Source organism: Gekko japonicus, unplaced genomic scaffold, assembly GCF_001447785.1.
Source record: "Gekko japonicus isolate JY-2015 unplaced genomic scaffold, Gekko_japonicus_V1.1 scaffold2588, whole genome shotgun sequence".
Classification (NCBI taxonomy): domain Eukaryota; kingdom Metazoa; phylum Chordata; class Lepidosauria; order Squamata; family Gekkonidae; genus Gekko; species Gekko japonicus.
Window position 1 is genome coordinate 107,680 of NW_015167133.1, and position 17,718 is coordinate 125,397.

General features: G+C 43.7%; 1 protein-coding gene across 1 annotated transcript in view; it reads left to right on the forward strand.

The window, feature by feature from the left end:
• The window catches only part of TSPAN2 (tetraspanin 2), a 72,587-nt gene that overhangs the window by 31,307 nt on the left and 23,562 nt on the right, over positions 1-17,718 (forward strand). The window contains exon 2 of the mRNA XM_015413050.1: positions 841-943. Coding sequence (XP_015268536.1) covers positions 841-943 — 103 coding nt within the window. The remainder of the gene's footprint in view (positions 1-840; positions 944-17,718) is intronic.

Genomic DNA, 17,718 nt, shown 5'->3' on the forward strand with positions numbered 1-17,718 from the left:
CGGGGGTGGGGCGGGAAGGGCAGCGAGCCGCTTGGGCCTCGCTTCGAAGCTGGGGGGAAGGGAAGGGGGGAAATCAAGCGGGGGGGGTGGAGGCGACGGGGGAGTAACCGGCGGGATGGGGAAAAACTTACCTCCTCCTGCTGCTTCCTCCTCTGCCTCCTGTGTGGAGGTCCCCCCCCCGCGAGTATCGCGGGTCCCGCCCCCTTGTAAAAATATATACTCACACAAATTTATCTCCCATAGCTCGAGCCTGACTTCTTGCCACCTTCACAATGCATTTGACAAACGTACTGACCAGTGAATCAAATGTTGATTCAGTAGTCTGTCTTGCACCTACCACAGTGCTTCAGTCTGTTGTTTTTTTATTCTTAAAGTGCAGCATACACATTTATTCAATTGAATATTCATTTCTGTTCCCCTCTACCTTATTTTTAATCAAAACTGAATAAGTTTTTAAAAACACTGAAAAGGTTGCTTCAGGTATCCAGGGTTAGTGATACTGCTGGTTTCCAGCCAGTTAGTGCTGTACTGTTGTAAACAGACAACAGCTGGTTTATCCTGAGCTCAGCCCATGAGAGAACATCTAAACAACTTGTGGTGAGTTACATGTGTGTATCTGTATGACCCCTTGTTAGGCCAGCAGTGTTTGCAGTTTTGCTCATGTGGAGAAAAGTTTGTTAATGCCAGTGCAGTTTTTACACTAACATGTGGATAAGGCCTCATAATTATCTGCCTGGGAGTTTCCAGGAAGAATAAGAGGTTGTATGTTTGCAGATTTTTGGTACTCAACAGCCCTTCAATTAAGTGTTAATCTTTTGGATTTTGTTTTGCTTTTTCCAGTTGGCAGGCTCTGCAGTTGTTGCATTCGGCCTATGGCTGCGGTTTGGAGAGGTAGTAAGAGATTTAACGACTGAGGAGAAGTCCCCAGAATACTTTTACATGGGTAAGTTCTGTGTAAGGACTGGTTGTATGAAGATTCTGCAACTTGCAAAACCAAGAAATGATTAGGACAGAGACCTGAAAGAGCAAGTTGTGAACAGTTACATTTCCAGTGCACTCTAGTGACAACTCTCTACTTACTATGTTCAGTTAGAATTTTACAGCCCACTCCCACTGAGTAGCAGTAGGAACAAAAGAGGAAGGTATTGGCTCTCGGGTCAAGAAATTCAGAGTATCAAGAGTTCTATCTATATATGTCCCACATAGCTAAAAACAAAAATTCTCCAACTTTATTATTTTTTAAAATTAGTTTTATTTATACCCTGCCCTTCCCGCTGAAGCGGGCTCATGACAGCTTACATAAAATGTATATAAATACAATTAAAAACATACATAAAACATCCAAGAACAATCAGAAAGCATTTTCGAAGTGCCAGAAACAATTAAAGTGCAGAGCGGACGTTCCTAAAACCAATCGTATCACTACTTAGGTATTGGTCCTGGTGGTATTCTCAGTCGACTCAATTTGATCACATAATTTATGCGGCGAGATAGACTGACTGACTGGGAAATAGACTGAAGGTGGTAGAACCAGGGCACAGGGTCACTCCTCGGTGTTTAAGGTCCTGCAGGGCCCTGATCTCCTCTGGGAGCTCATTCCACCAGTATGGAGCCACCACCGAAAGGGCTCTGGCCCTGGTTATTGCCAGTCTAGTGTCTTTGGGGCCTAGGAGGGCCAGCTGGTTTTGAGCCCCTGAATGCAGTGCTCTCTGGGGAACATATGGGGAAAGGCGGTCCCTTTAAATTATGCAAATAGGACAGATTTTATGTTTGCTTCATTTCTAGGTTATATGATACTAATTGCAGAGGTATCCATGGAATTTCAAAGGGGGGGGGAGTTTTGCACAGCCCTCAGGCTGGCAGAGGAGCACTTCGCTATTTCTGTAGTTTCTAACCGTCTAACAGAAATGGCTCACTTGTTTTCAGATGAGCAGGACTATGTAGTGTATTAGCTAGAGTATCAAGTCTAGGACTGGGGAGACGTTTGTTCAAACTGCACTCCGTAAAGCCGACTAGTGATCTTGGTCCAGTCATTCTCCCAGCCTAACCTACCTGATTTAGTTTTGAGGAGGATAAATGTTTGGATCCCACCCAAAATCTTTGCTGACAGAAGGACTTCCATCAGCAAAGCAAAACTGCTCTGCCTCTCCCCTCCCACTGCAGCCCCAAATACCCTTCCCCTTTCAAAATGATGCTCCTCGGGGATGGGAGAACCCAAGAACAGCATTGGGGGGGGGTCTGCCATGGTAATGTGGAATTAGCAGAAATTGCCCCCCGTCTTCTGTCAGAAGGAAATGATCAGCATGATCTAAACCAAAATGAAGGAGGAGAGAGTTGTGTACACTGCACTGAGCCTCTGATAGGATGAAAGTGTAATAGAGAGGTATAGCGGAGCCTCTGATAGGATGAAAGTGTAATAGATAGAGAGGTATAGCTTCCATGTGTGGTCTAGAAACCAAATGACTAGCCTAAGCCAGTGTATTGAGAACAAAACTCCATTCAGTATATTCAAGCATCATTTCCAAGAGTGCATGCAAAATCAATCCCTTCTTCCTCCTAAATCCTTAATAAAACCATTTATTCAGGGGAACACTAGACTGTATGATGTCCTTTGACATTTAATCTCACCCCAAGTTGCAGATGGGTTTTTGAATGTCACATTTGCTATGTGTGTTATGGGGTTTTGCAACATCTGTTCTTACATCTAATGTTCAGACATAAATACCTTCTCCATCAACTGCATGAAGCACATATATCGCTTATTGTTCACTTAATTCTGTGCTGTTGCAACATATATTCAGCTTCTGTCTCCCATTTTTCTTGCCTCTGCCAATATACTTTAGATATACACTGAACACTGATATTTGACTAATCTGGGTTCAACTGCACAAAAGCCTTAAATACACTGCAGACTGACTTAATGGAAATCTGGATGGATTGATCCTCTTAATGGATTACATTATGAAGTACAAGAATGCTCTTCTTTGTGTGTAGAGGTGCTAGAGATGGACTCCATTTATTTGTTAAAATATATAGATTTATACCCAACCTTTCTCTAAAGGCACTGTACAAATACAATACCGGGTCACAATAATGATAAAAACCAATATAAAATTCTATCTGTACATACAGCAAATCAAAAACAGTCTAAAGATATACAGCAGCCCATTGCAGCCATCCACCCACTGCAAAATCAAGTACTTCATCAGCCTCAGAAGAAGGGTCTCAGAAGTACATAGGCTATGGGAAATCAGAGGTGATGGTGTCCTCTGCACCTCCTCAGGCAAGCCATTCCCTAAAAATGGCCTCACAGGTGAAAAGGCTCTTGCCTAAGCTGAGGAGGAGTGGGGCTGATAGCAAGCAAAGCTGAAGCGTCCAAGGAATGCAACTGGTGCATAGGGACATTTTTTTAAGAAGCGTTTTCTTACAGACTGTTGGGTACTTTACTGTTTTTCACCACAGGGCAAACCAATGCAATGATTTAAATAAAAAAAAATAGTGGAAGAGGAGGGGGAAGGGCTAACTCCCTCCCGCAGCATTCCCTTCTGAACCTGAACTGGGCCCTTTGCAACTGCTTTGACTTTTTAATTAAAAAAAACATGGGTGATCAAATCACAGATCTCCTACCAGTCTGGTCCTGAGGAAAGAGGGAGTTATGAGCTGGTTGAGGATGAAGCACCGTGGAATGGGAAGTCTTTATCTGGGTAAGCTACCTGACTGGGTGCTATATCTCTCTGACTTCCTCACCACCATGTTGTCCCTGATAGAGCAAAGCTAGCTAAGTGCACCCTTTCTGCTTTGCTTCCTGCAGCTGATAAGGCATGGAAGATCTGCTGCCTTCCAGGAGTGCCTGTTCATATCCACTTGTGCTCTGTTAATCTGTTTATAAACGAAGCAAACATCCCAGACACCAAAAGTCTGCATGGTTACCTCACATCCAAAGGACACTAAACCTTTCAAAACTGTCCTGGAAATTCTCACTGGGAAATGGAGAGCATGCAACAAATAGGGTTGACAGATGTCCCTGTGTCAGGTACTGGATTTGAGCATACAGATATTCATTTGGGCAATTTCCAGAAATCTTGATGACAATTCATGAAGTTGTGCCAAAGAGGCATTAGATTCTAGTTATTTTAAGCTTTCTCTTTTGGATATTGGGTATTGTGACAGAATTTGATCATCATGCTTGTTACATCTTTTATTCATTGCCAAATGGGAAGGAGACAAGGTCCAAACTAGTTTACCTGCATGGACAACATCTGTCACTGAACTCTAGGCAGGCTGACTGTCAGAGTAAGAGAATTATTGAACAAAGCAGAACTCGTGCCAAGAGTGAGAGATGGTATCCTAGAGACTCTGTTATTCCTCTGAAGGGCTGACTGCTCTCCAGATAGCTCTAAGTGTCTCTTGTAGAGTGAGGAATTGGCTTAGAGCCCAGTCTGTTTGATGGGACACAAAGGGCAAGATTTCCAAAAGGGCTCAGCTGTCAGAACTGGGGAAGTACATTACTCAGGCTGCAGAGTAATTGGCACCTCTGTAGCATCCCTTCAGGCTAGTTTTCCTTCATGTGATTTTGGTTCATAGGGCAAAATTAGATTATTCTTTAGTAAATCGTTCCTAGTATAATTTTTTTTTCCTGGAATCAATCTATCAGACTCGGATACACATGAGGGGATGTTGCGCTTCTTGTACAAATGCACTGACGGTTCTACATAGAGCCAAACACCATCATTCCTCACACTCAGAGTTCCCATCATTCCTCGTGTACAGGGGCCATGAGTTTGGTCTACGAACCTTGATATTCTGGTCCTGTTCCCTAATTTGTCTGTCACCATCCCAAATCTGAGCCTGACGCTCATGTGGAAAGAACCAAATATCCAGTTGTAACTGCTCTGAGAATCTAAAATTATTTAATTCAAATGGACACATTATTACTTTAGATACTCTGACAAGTCTCCCTGTCATATGTCCATTGGGGCATTTAATGTGTACAAATGGTTAGAGTTTTGTTTTGTTTTGCAGCTTGACCTTATAGATAAATATATTGCTTTGTCCCAACTGATTCAAAGAAGGATCAGAAACAGGCACTCTGAAATCCCTGTGTTATTAGTAAGGTCACATTGTCACAATGGCAAACAGCGGCAAACAGCAGGTGCTCTACCACTCCCCAACCCACAAAACGTGAGGGTTTGAGGCTGTATCACACCTGCCTTTGACTCTGCCAATCCCAGTGAGAACCAACCCATACCTTTGTGAGATGTACACATGCTGTAACAGTAGACAGTTGCACCCCTAGTCACAGACAGAAGCTCAAAGATGTGTTGCTATCCTACAGTGTGACACTGGAACTAATCCTGGAGTGTATGGCTATAAAATCCAAATGCTATAAGTTAAACAATTCCCTATGCGACTTTCTTCAGAATGTGTCTATAGTAGTAGGCTTCCTTTTACAATTTATGTGTCTGCAAAACTTTCTAAGCACTCGGAAGATTTAAATATAATAGGGCAGAAAATGGGCTTATATTTATTTGTAAGGTTTAGATCCTGCTCTTCTATTAAAAGGAATACTCAAGTGGAAACTTCAAAACAGAAAATACCATACTTCCCTCCCTGCAAAATTGTATTACAAGGTTCTGTTGTCAAGGGTCCGTTTAAATGTCCAGGCAGGGCTCAGTTATTCAAATAACACTGTGTTAAGTAGTGGACATTCAGCAGAAAACTTCATCACAAGAAGTTACATCTAGGCCTTTTCTTCATCAAAAACAATAATGTTAACTCAACTTTACTATCCTGTAGCTCAGTCATGGACATGTAGTATGAGATTTCAAAACCCCTAAACATATCATTCAAGTGTAACTAGTTTGAAAGTGTCCAAGCCTTATTATGCCTTGAACTACAGCGAGTTTCAATATACTGTACTGGTCATTAAACCTGTTTCTATGGCTCCCATGTTCCAAACTGGGATTTTATTTATGAGATTTTATTTATGGAACTGCTGCCCCAAGATATGCTGATGGCCACTGGTTTGGATGACTTTAAAAGATAAGGATACAAATTTGAGGAAGATAAGTCTATAAATTTATTTAGCTGATTTATAGTGCGCCTTTCTCACTAAGCCTCAAGGTGGATTACAGAGTAATCTGGAAGTTTGCCACAATAGCTAAAGAAAATCTTCAGTCTCCAAGGCTCTGGATGTCAGTTGTTGAGAGTGGGGAACCACAGTGGGGGAAGGCCTTCATGCCCCGCCTGTGAGCTTACCAAAAGCATCTGGTTGGCTAATGGAAGACAGGATACTGGACTAGATGGACCTTTGGCCTGATCCAGCAGAGTTCTTCTTATGTTCTTATGTTCATGCTAACAGGAAAAATGTGAAAACTGGGAATGGATGAAACGGGTCAAAATCACTGCTGTACACTTATTATCCATGTAACTTTGAACAATGGTTGAAACACTACCAAATCTATCCAGCTCAGTGGGGCCTGGGTCTGCAGAGGGCCACATGGGAAAGAAACAGTGGCTCACTGGTTGACCCTGCAAAGAGAATGAGAGGTCAGTTGGCTGCAGCACACTTTCCTGTTCAGATTTTATTTTCCTCCACCACCTTGCCATGGGGGCATTCAGAGTAAATATCCTGGGCTCATCAGTACTTTCTCAAATGGCTTAAAGAGGCATGCACAGGAGTTCTGTATTACGTCCTCTAGTCCAGTGTGGCTGACAGCTGCAACTTTGCAGTGAGCCAGTTTGGTGTAGTGGTTAAGTGTGTGGACTCTAATCTGGGAGAACCGGGTTTGATTCCCCACTCCTCCACTTGCACCTGCTAATGTGACCAAGCTCTGGCACAGCTGTCCTTGAAAAACTGGGCTGCTGTATATCTTCAGCCCCACCTACCTCACAGTGGGCTGCTGTATATCTTCAGCCCCACCTACCTCACAGGGTGTCTGTTGTGGGGAGGGGAGGGGAAGGGAAAGGAGTTTGTAAGCCACTCTGAGACTCCAAGTAAAGGGTGGGCTATAAATCCAATCTCTTCTTCTTTTTCTAGTATAGTTTTCATTTGTTCATTTTGCTGGAGCAGCTGCCCAGGAGCTTGGTGGAGGAAAAGGAATCAGATAATCAATGTGACAAGGAAATGTAAATCTATTCAGTTACATTAAATATCCTTCTTCCAGTCTGTTTACATTGGCAGCCACACAGATTTCCTCTGGCTCTGCACAGCCAGGAGCCTCCAGTGAGGATCAGCCCAAGGAAGCCTTGTTTGGGCATGGTGTGTGGACAGATGATGTGCTGCAGCACAACTGATCACTGGATCGCCAGACGCAAATACCTTCCCTTTCTTTTGAGGATATAACCAGTCGTTTTGTCTGGAGATCCTCTTCTGACTTTCCTGGAACAAACCCAGAAATGGAACTCTAATCAGCAACCAGGATGAGGTGTGTACTCTACTTGTGGCTACCTTTGGGGATGAAAGGGAAAGGAGGGACATTCAACAAAGAGGCTTCCAGTTCTGTCCCTTTTATATTAAAAAGTAGGCATCCTTCAGCAAGGAAATTAATCTCCTGTTTCCGTAACTGGTTGTGATAATGTCTCCAACACTAAGAATTTATCACCTGGTTGGTCTGGCTTCTCATTTGATCAATGGAGCTAGGGCTCGTTGCACAATCCAAAACAGCATACTCTCAAATTGTTTTTATTTTTCTCAGTCTTCATAGGGATTGGTATATGCTGAATTTGCACGCCAGTAGTAGGGTTTTTTGCCAACAGTGCCATTTGGAGCTGGCACAGGATTTCCTGTTTTACTTGCAAGCTTACACAGTGTTCTGAGATGAACTATGAAAAACTTTCAGGGTATTGTTTCCTTTGAAGTCAATGTATATTACCAGACTCCTTGGGAAAAGGCTTATTCACTGTTACCGCATGAACCACCCACTGTTCGTTTAATGTAAGCAGTTGTATCTATTTTTATCTATCAGCTGGCGTAGGAAATAAGGCATTCCTTGTGGATCAGACAAGGGGAGGAAGGTGTTGTAAGATGAGACAAGAACCAGGCATGCAGGATCCAGACATTAACTGCCAGTTGTTGCTACTCAGGTTAGCCTAGCCAATTCTCATCTGGCCAGTTGGAACTGCTGGCTGGATGTCTGGCATTCTCTGCTTTTCATATCTGCTTATTTGTGGGGGGATTTTTCTGGTCCAGCAGTATTTTTTGACTTTACAGTCATTGGTAATTACACTCCTGCACTTTCCATTGAGCTGGCTGTTGTGCGGAGTCCCATCTCTGCCCACAAACAGGCCTTTTCTGCCCTCTTGTTGTTCAAGCCAGGCCTCTGCTCATCTTTTCCATCCGCTGAATCCATCCCCTTGGCAACAGGCAGGCAGCTGTGCTAACAGCTCAGGCGTGAGCTTTGGTGCAGGTAGAGGGCCCTGCCGGATGAGTTGTAATTGCTGATTGGTTTGTCTTGAATATACAGTACACAGGAGCCAGGCCGGCAGGAAATCCAGCACCATAGAAACCAAACTGTTTGACCTCTACAGAATCAATCCACCTGCCATCTGTAGTGAGTCAAGATCCCTGGGTTTGTAAACAAATACAAACAGCAGCAGTGACCATTTTAGAGTCAAGCTGACTGTGGTGCCAAGGCCCCAGTGTTCTCATAGCTGAGTGCTGAGGTGCCAGTGTCATAACCTTTGTTTTGGGTCTGTTCTAAACAGGAAAATACATCAAACTGCCATTTATTTATCATTGTTGCAGACTATTCATATATTTTTTCAAACAGAGTGTGTCGCACATTAAAGACAAACAGGTTTATTTCTGGGACTCGAACCAACCTACTCCATCAGATGCCTGAAATGTGTATCCTCACCTGGCAGATATGTACACAAAGCAAGGTTCGGGGGGGGGGGGGGAGTAAGTATATAAACAGTGAAGTACACAGTGAAGACAAAAAGCCAGAAATGTAGAAGCCCTGTGTACAGCAAATGTATGTAAGATAAGAGCAGAGAATCATTCACCACAGCATTATTTCCTTATAATATTGACTTTTGAATGGTGCTATGCTAATTTAATAACTATAAAGGTAAAGGTTCCCTTGCTCGAAAGCCAGTCGAGTCCGACTCTAGGGTTGCGGTGCTCATCTCCGTTTCAAAGCCGAGGAGCCAGTGCTGTCCGAATACGTTTCCGTGGTCATGTGGCCGGCATGACTAAACACCAAGGTGCACGGAACGCTGTTACCTTCCCACTGGAGTGGTACCTATTTATCTACTTGCAATTTCTTGCTTTTGAACTGCTTGGTTGGCAGGAGCTGGAACTAGAGACAGGAGCTCACCCCGTCATGCGGCAACCCGTGTCTCGAACTGCTGAACTACCAACCTTCCACAGCCTGCAGTTCAGCGTCTTAACCACTTGAGCTATAGTGGGAATTAAACCCACAGTCCTGATTAAGGTTGCTTCCAGATGGAGCCTTTGCTCCACATGCCTCCCCACCCCATCACAACAGATTTAATTTTGGTTTTTACATGCCATCACCATACTTCCGTGAACTTTCCAGGTTGTCTATGGTTGTGCTGCAATTTCCCCCAAGCTTACTTTCCTGAAAGATCATACCCACCTAGCATAGGTTTGGTAAGGGAAGGTGCAGGTTTCTGCACCTCGCCCTCCCATCCATGGCCTCATCCAACACGGTTTCTCCCTGCTCTCCATTTCCCCTCCACCCACATGTACACCTCAGAGCAAGCTTTCTGCCTTTAAAAAAAATCAGTAGATAATTTTAAAAAGAACCCAGAAGTCTGCTGGTGGTAAGGGTGAGGAAGGGTGAGGAATAAAAGCATGGAGGTAGTCTTTGCTGCTATTAATGGCTTTGTGCTCACAGCAGCAATCAGTGCAGAATGGAGAATCATCCCCATTCCTAGGTGACCTAAGTCCAAATAGAATTAAATTTAATTCTCACATTAAATGATGTTACTACATACCGTGACTCAACTGGGATCAGCCCCTTGATATTGCACTCAGTTCACATGATTGGTTCAGTGAATGGTTGGATGTACATAATTTGCCAGGTGACAGATCAAGGAGTCCGGTGGGACTGCAGCTAGGTGAAAGACCTGTTCAGAAAAATGGTTGAATGGAGTTGAACTGGCCTGCCCCACCTCTGTACTCAGAACAGTTTTTACAGTTGTCATGCAGCAGCAGCAGCAGCCTGTTCCAAATGCTCCGTCTCTCCCACCTCTTGTGCTGTTATTGGTCTCAGCTAAAAAAAGAACAGTGTTGAGTATGAAGCCTTTTTGTAAGCTAGGCCTCTGTCATGACAATGTTTCCTATTAATCACAGCTGTGGTTTACTCTGAGGCAAGAGATGGAAAATAAGTTCTATATGCCTAAAAGTCATTTTCTTCTTTAAATGTTTCATTATTGACCACAGATATCAAAAACAGGTTCTAGGTCTTTGTTGGAATTATTTATTTACTTATACCCCACCTTTTCTCCCTAATGGGCACCCAAAGTGGCCTATAACATTGTCTTACCTCCTCCATTCTTATCCTCATAACACAAGCCTGTGAGGCAGGCAAGGCTGAGAGAGAGTGACTGACCCATGATCACCCAGCAAGCTTCGGTGGCAGAGATCTGGATTTCCCAGATCCCAATCAAATCCTTTAAGCACGAGACCACTTTGATTGCCTAAATTAAGCCTTGGCCCTGACTAAGAGTGCCTGCTGTGGTGAGAATTTCCGGCTTCAAATGTATACAGGAAATATTGGCCGCCTCTAGGTAACTATGGTACTTAAATATGTAGCAGCAGAGGAGAATGTATGCAGGAAATGACTGTGTATAGAAAAATGAGCACACTAAATCACAGAATAATCAATGACAAGCAAACGGAAACAGCAGGCATCAGTAATACAACATAGAGTGCATTCTCTATTGCATACATGCTCGTCCCTCTTTTCACTGGATGTGGTTTTTTCCCCCTCATAGACAAGTATTTTGCCAAAATTCCCATTTCACAAACATTCTTCAAACCTTATTCCTAAGTGGTTCTGCTTCTTGTTCCCCATACATCCATCTTAACTGACATAATCCTTCTGTTGGGTTATTTATCCTGACCTTATATCCTAGTCAAGTATTTTAGAGCTGCTGGTGTAGTTGTTGCAGAGCTGCAATCTCTGAATGAATTTACAATTCTCCTCCCATGTCAGAGGCTGGAAACTGCAGACAGGAGTGACTCCTCCAGGCCAGCCTCTGGCCTCCTTTGGCCATTTTTTTCTCCTAACTTCCTGCTCTCAATCAGCATCCGGATGTTCTGTGTTCTACCTATTCATGCCACAACTGTATTTCCATTCACGCAATAACTACACTACTCTTTAAGCTATTTATTTACGGTATGTATTTAAAATATTTATATGCCCACCTTTCTGCCATGTTTGTCAAGACCCAAGGTGGGTGAGCAACTATGGATCTAGTTCTGGATGCTTCATACTAAAGAAACATTCAGGCAGAAAGTATTTTTTTTTCTTCTCTCCCTCCCTACACTTCTGACCATTCAATTGAGGGAGGGTCATTGCTCTGTGACCGAGCACTTGCTTTGCATGGAAAAGGGCTCCGGTTCAGTCTCCTGTATCAGTTTAGATGGATCTCAGATCCAGGAGAGATCTCTGCTTGAGACATTGCTAGGCTTCCCCCTGCTAGTTAAGAGTCGGTAGTACCAGGCTAGGTGAATTGATTAGCACTGGGCAGGGTGGAGGTGACATGGAAGATATTGATATAGTGTATCTACATTCTCAGCATAGGGTTGTTTGCTCCCTAAATTCTATTTTTCCTGGTTACAGCCCACTATGTTGCCCTTTCTGGGGATGCATTGTAATCCAGGCTACCACTAGGTATAATTAATATGGGGCAGAGCTCCTGTGCCTTCCATTGCCACACAGAAGAGGTCATGACTGTTTCACAGTTCTGCTGTCATGGGAGAAGGTGGACCTGCTGAAACTGTTCCTGCTATGTGGCTATTGAAGGTACAGGTAACTTTTTCCTTTAAGTCTGACACCCCCTTCTTGGCTCTGTTGGTACTAGGGCTCTGTAAGAAGAAGAATCTTGCTTGGATGTATTCTTCCTTGCATTCCTTGGGTTAATGAGTTGGAAGTGGAATGATTTTGGATTGGACAGGAGTACCAGGAGTGCCATTTTCATGACAGGAAACTGAGCATTCCCAACTTATTTTAGCATCTTCCAGATCGCCATCTACTGTTCCCTTGTGTTTTGGGTGCTCATAAATGGAGCACATGTATGTTTCCTCACTGTCAGCTAGATTTAATTTTTGCCATTTGCAGAATGCTCCATCAGCCACTCACCAACTTTTAACAGTAGCACCTAAACAACTGTCTTAGGAGTGATACTTAGAGATTACTATTGCCTCTTGCATAAGGAAAGCAGGTCTTTCAATCATTTTCACATGGCAAAGCCCCTCTGTTCAGCCTATTACAAGGATACTGTCATAAGGAAAAGTTGTTGCTATGCTGGGGGCAGTGGGAGTCATTGAGCCAAGAAGTGCACAGGGCAGATGATGGTCCTGGCTGAGTTACAGGCCAAGGGGTTGGGCTGCTTTGTCATTACTCTTGCCAGTTTGGTGTAGTGGTTAAGTGTGCGAACTCTAATCTGGAAGAACCGGGTTTGATTCTCCACTCCTCCACTTGCACCTGCTGATGTGACCTTGGGTCAGTCACAAGTTCTGGCACAGCTGGCCTTGAAAAAGAGCAGTTTGTGTCAGAGCTCTCTCAGCCCCACCTACCTCACAGGGTGTCTGTTGTGGGGAGGGGAAGGGAAAGGAGTTTGTAAGCCGCTCTGAGACTCCAAGTGAAGGGCAGGGTATAAATCCAATCTCTTCTTCTCTTCTTCTTCTATGTAGGAAACATTGTCATGGCCACCCTCAGAAGCTGAAGCTCTTCAGCCTGAGTTTTCATAATTGGCCCAAGGGAGTTCTGTCCCAGTGACATGAGACCCCGAATGAGGGCTAGAAGGGAAAGTCTTTGGCATCAAACCAGAGAGAAAACATGTTCTGCAAAAACTCTGTACTTTTTGCAGCAACTGAAATATTATTTAAAGAGAGCCAATATACTAAAATGCAAATGGATTTTCCTTGTAGACTATTTAACACTATTTCCCCTCCTCTTCACATAGTCTGCTGTTAATGTTATAAGAATACTGTCGTTCCCTCCCCCCAACACCAGCCAAGACATTCTTATCGTTTGTGGGGTCTACATTCTCTGTAGTTGGAAGCTCACTGACTAGGCCCTTCCTTGTCAAAGGCAGCAGTGCCACTGTTTATTTCAGAGAGACAGCTCATGCTTTAGGATGAAGTCATGTCTCCCCTAGAAAGACATTAGCAGATTTTCTCCTTAGAGATGGGTGCCCACGCAGACAGGAGCAGGCCAGCATAACAACAGCAAGTTGCCTCTTGCTGTCTAGCGTCCGGTCCTGCTGTAATTGCTTTGCCTCATCATCAGTTTTAAAAGTTAAGCGCTGTGGTTCAGTACTGAATCCTTCTTACTGCCTTTTTAAGCAACAAAAGCTAAATCAAATATGATGCCCAAAGCAGAAAGGCAGATGGAACTGGCTCTTGTATCAGGCCCACAGTTCATCGTAAACCGAAAATGCATGCAAGTACTGCTACACCCAATATGAAACTCCAGTTCTTTAATAACAGCTGGCATATGGTGAAAAAAATCACTTCAGTTGTAAATACAATTTTCCTAAAGGATGATTGAGGAGCTACCAGACATATGTAAATAATAGCATTAGAGACTGAAACTTGTCAGGAAGAAAATTTGATATTTTTTAAACTGCCACCTGTATTTTTCGCTCTTTAATGTAACATTAGATTTGGAATGGGTTCTTCAGAAATGACAGTTGATAAAAGTAAATCTTAGAATGAAACCAAAGGTAGCTTGAGGAAAATTTCTCCCTTTCTCTCAGGCCCCAAGCATGGTAGGAGTGAGGGATGGATACACTTTACCAAGGCATGGGAGTCTACAGGAACCTAACCTAGGCTGCTAGCCAATTACTATATTTATGACATTTCAAAAATAGGGTTTTAAAAAAATTTCTGGCTCGAGATTGTGAGGAATTTCATATTACCCTTTTAAAGCCGGTTTGAAGCCGTTTTTGATCCATCATGGAGTAAACCGGTATAGCACTGCCATTTCACACATGGCTTTCCCCTACCGGTAAACAGCTAGATCTGAAGCGGTTTGCCATTTTAGACTGCACTGCTTTTCCCTGCCATTTTTTGCCCGGGCAGGCGATCTCCGGCTGGTGGCAGAACTACCTCAGGGTAGTTCTGCCACCAGTCTCCTTCTATTATCCAGACAGCTAAAGACCAAGGGATGAAGTCTCAGGCCCTCCTAGAACTAAAGTCAAGAAAGTCACCCTTGCAAGGTAGGACATCTTTAAGGTCAGTTTCACAAACATTTACTCTGGTAGCTGTAGCCAATGAGAGCTAAAGTACTGGATTCAGATTGAACCCTCCTGAATTCAAGAACTCCACAAGAATGTAATTAAAATAATTTATTTAATATTAGGCAGAAATAACCAAAGTAGAGCAGTGAACAGTGAGGATAAAATAACAAAACTGAAAGTCTAATTAAGCACTTTTACAAACAATGGTTCAAGACTTCAGATATTACCCAACAGCAGACTGAAGTCTTCCAGTTTGCAAACTTCAAAGTCCAAGACAAGGTCAGTAAGGTCAGTAAGACCCACCAAATAAGACAGTCCCCAGGCTAATCCAAGCACAGGGCCAATGAAAAGCAAATGCCTGAGGCAGTAGCCTGTGACCCAACACAGTAGTCATGAACACAGTAGTTAAGAGCAGAAACCTGCATCATACTACGACTCCAACAAGGCTAAAATACTTCTAGCTTATAGTAATGGACTAGAATGAAAACCTTTACTTTATGCCCCAAGGCCAGTATTGGCCTGATTCTAATTAGCCAATCAAGTACAGAGTAAAACCTGATCTGGATAGCCCAGGCAAGCCCGATCTCATCAGATGTCAGAAGCTAAGTAGGGCCGACTGTGGCAAGTACTTGGAAGGGCAACCTCCAAGGAATACCAGGGCCAGGACACTGAGACAGGTAATATCAAGCCACCTCTCTTAAACATCCTAGCCCCACTGGGGGGTCACCAGAAGTAATCATGACTTGCAGGCTTGCAAGCACACACACAAATACTCACAAAAAAGTTTTTTTTAAAAAAAGTACAGGGCAAATGATGTAACCTGACCACCAGACCAGTTGCTAAGGTGATGATGTGACCAATCAGAGGGGTTTGTCAGTCAACCAGATGGTCTGCAGCTGTAACAGGTTCAACTGAACAAACACCTTTCTCCCTTCCATGATTTCAGTTCCTAATGAGATGGAATGTACCCTCCCCTATCTCATGTCCTTGGAGCTACTAGGCCTAATGGGATGACTGGCAGCTGGGTTACCTCCCATCTCTCTTACCTATGTCTCTGAAGCTTCTAACAACTTACTATATTTCAGAGGAAAAACTCTTTCTTTTGCTAGGCCTCTTTAACAGGCCATTTTTATTAAGCCAAGAGCCTGAACCAATGTTGAAATTTTAATAAGAAACAGTGTAGAAAAACCAGTTTCTTGACAGTCTGGACATCCATTGTAATAGCAAAACATGTCCAGGTGCTATCTATCTAGGGGCTGGCAATCCTAGTCTGTATTCTCGTCCATGACCATTACCACCTGTGATTGTATAGAATATGATCTTGAATATCTAGATTATTGTATACTAGAATGATCTTGTTTCTGTCTCAGGCATGACTGAGTTCATTATACTAATAAGAGAAACCAGTGTGGTTAGAGCGGACTTGAGTTTGAGAAAGAGCTCCCTCCATTTCTGCTATTTGTCAGACATGAATAATTCTGACATCTCACAGGGCTGTTGTGAGAATGAACAAAATAAGGCTGCTCCAAACTTTTAAGAAGAAGAAGAGATTGGAGACTCCTTCACTTGGAGTCTCAGAGCGGCTTACAAACTCCTTTCCCTTCCCCTCCCCACAACAGACACCCTGTGAGGTAGGTGGGGCTGAGAGAACTCTGACACAAACTGCCCTTTTTCAAGGACAGCTGTGCCAGAGCTTGTGACTGACCCAAGGTCACATCAGCAGGTGCAAGTGGAGGAGTGGGGAATCAAACCCGGTTCTCCCAGATTAGAGTCCGCGCACTTAACCACTACACCAAATAGCACCTTTAATGAACAATGATCAGTATTAAGACAGATTGGGGGCAAAGATCTTGTATGTACTGCAGCATCCCCCTTTGTTCTCTATCTGTCTCTTTTCTAGTATTAATAGTTTTGCCACTGAGAAGCGTGATCTGTAATTGTGATAATGGATTATGTTCATACATAAACCAGAGTAAAATGTGCTTCTGTACCTAAGCTTCACTACCCATTAGCTGTTTTGCACCTGCTTTCAGGAATCCCCCACTGAATGTACAGGCAAACAGTGCCGAGGGACCAAGCACTCTGTTGTTTTGCCATAAGTACCAGCTGCTTCTGATCTCTGTGGGGAATTGCATGGCTCCAGCAGACAAGATTTCAAATAATTAAAACCATCTGCTTATACTGAGGAACTATCTTGAAAGGGGTGGAGGGAGATATTGGTTAGGATGTGAAGATCTGAGTTCAGTTCATGGACTTGTCTATACTGCAGGCAGTCGATGCTCAGGCCTTTGAGGGGTTTGTTCAGAAGGTTATAATTGCCTTTGGTTGCAATCTTAAAAACACTTACCTGGGAGTAAATACCACTGAATAGAATAAGATTTACTTCTGAGAAGACCTGCTTAGATTGCTCTTTTTTATTTTCCTTTGTAGGGTTGTCAACTATAGGTTTGGAAATTCTTGGAGATTTTGGGGGTAGAGCCTGGGGAGGGTGTGGTTTGAAGAGGGGAGGGACCTCAGTGGGGTATAATGCCATGAACACACATGAAGCTGCCTTATACTGAATCAGACTGTTGGTCCATCAAGGTCAGTATTGTCTACTCAGACTTGCAGTGGCTCTCCAGGGTCTCAGGCCGAGGTTTTCACATCACCTGCTGTCTGATCCTTTTAACTGGAGATGCCAGTGATTGAACCTGGGAGCCTCTGCATGCCAAGCAGATGCTCTGCCACTGAGCCACAACCCCTACCACGGCCATAGAGTCCACCCTCCTAAATAGCCATTCTCTCCAAGGGAACTTATTTCTGTAAGCTGGAGTTGCAAATATTCAGTTGTAATTTTCTTGGAGTCGTTTTTATTTGTTATTTTGTTTTATTATTGGTCATTAGCAGGCGTCTTTTCGTAGAAAAAGAGCTGCAGGAGCTCATTAGCATAGGGTATACAAATGAACTACTAGGCTATTAGCATAATAGCTCATTAGCATATGCAATCACCAGAAGTGATGTCAGAAGGGGAAGCAAAAGGGGGGGAAGGCATCTTCAAAACCCTCCCCTTTCCTTCCCCAGCCGTGGAAGTTTAAACCCCTTCTCCCTAGAGATGGGCCACAGAAGGAGGAATGAAGGAAGGAAAGAAGGAAGGAAAGAGAAGGAAAGAAGGAGGGAGGTGGCGGGGGCATCTTCTAGCCTCCTTCGGGCCACAGAGCTCTGGCGCTGGTCCAGGGAGGCGGCGGGGGGGCCTCTTCTGGCCTCCTCTGGGCCACAGCGCTCCAGCGCAGGCCCCGGAAA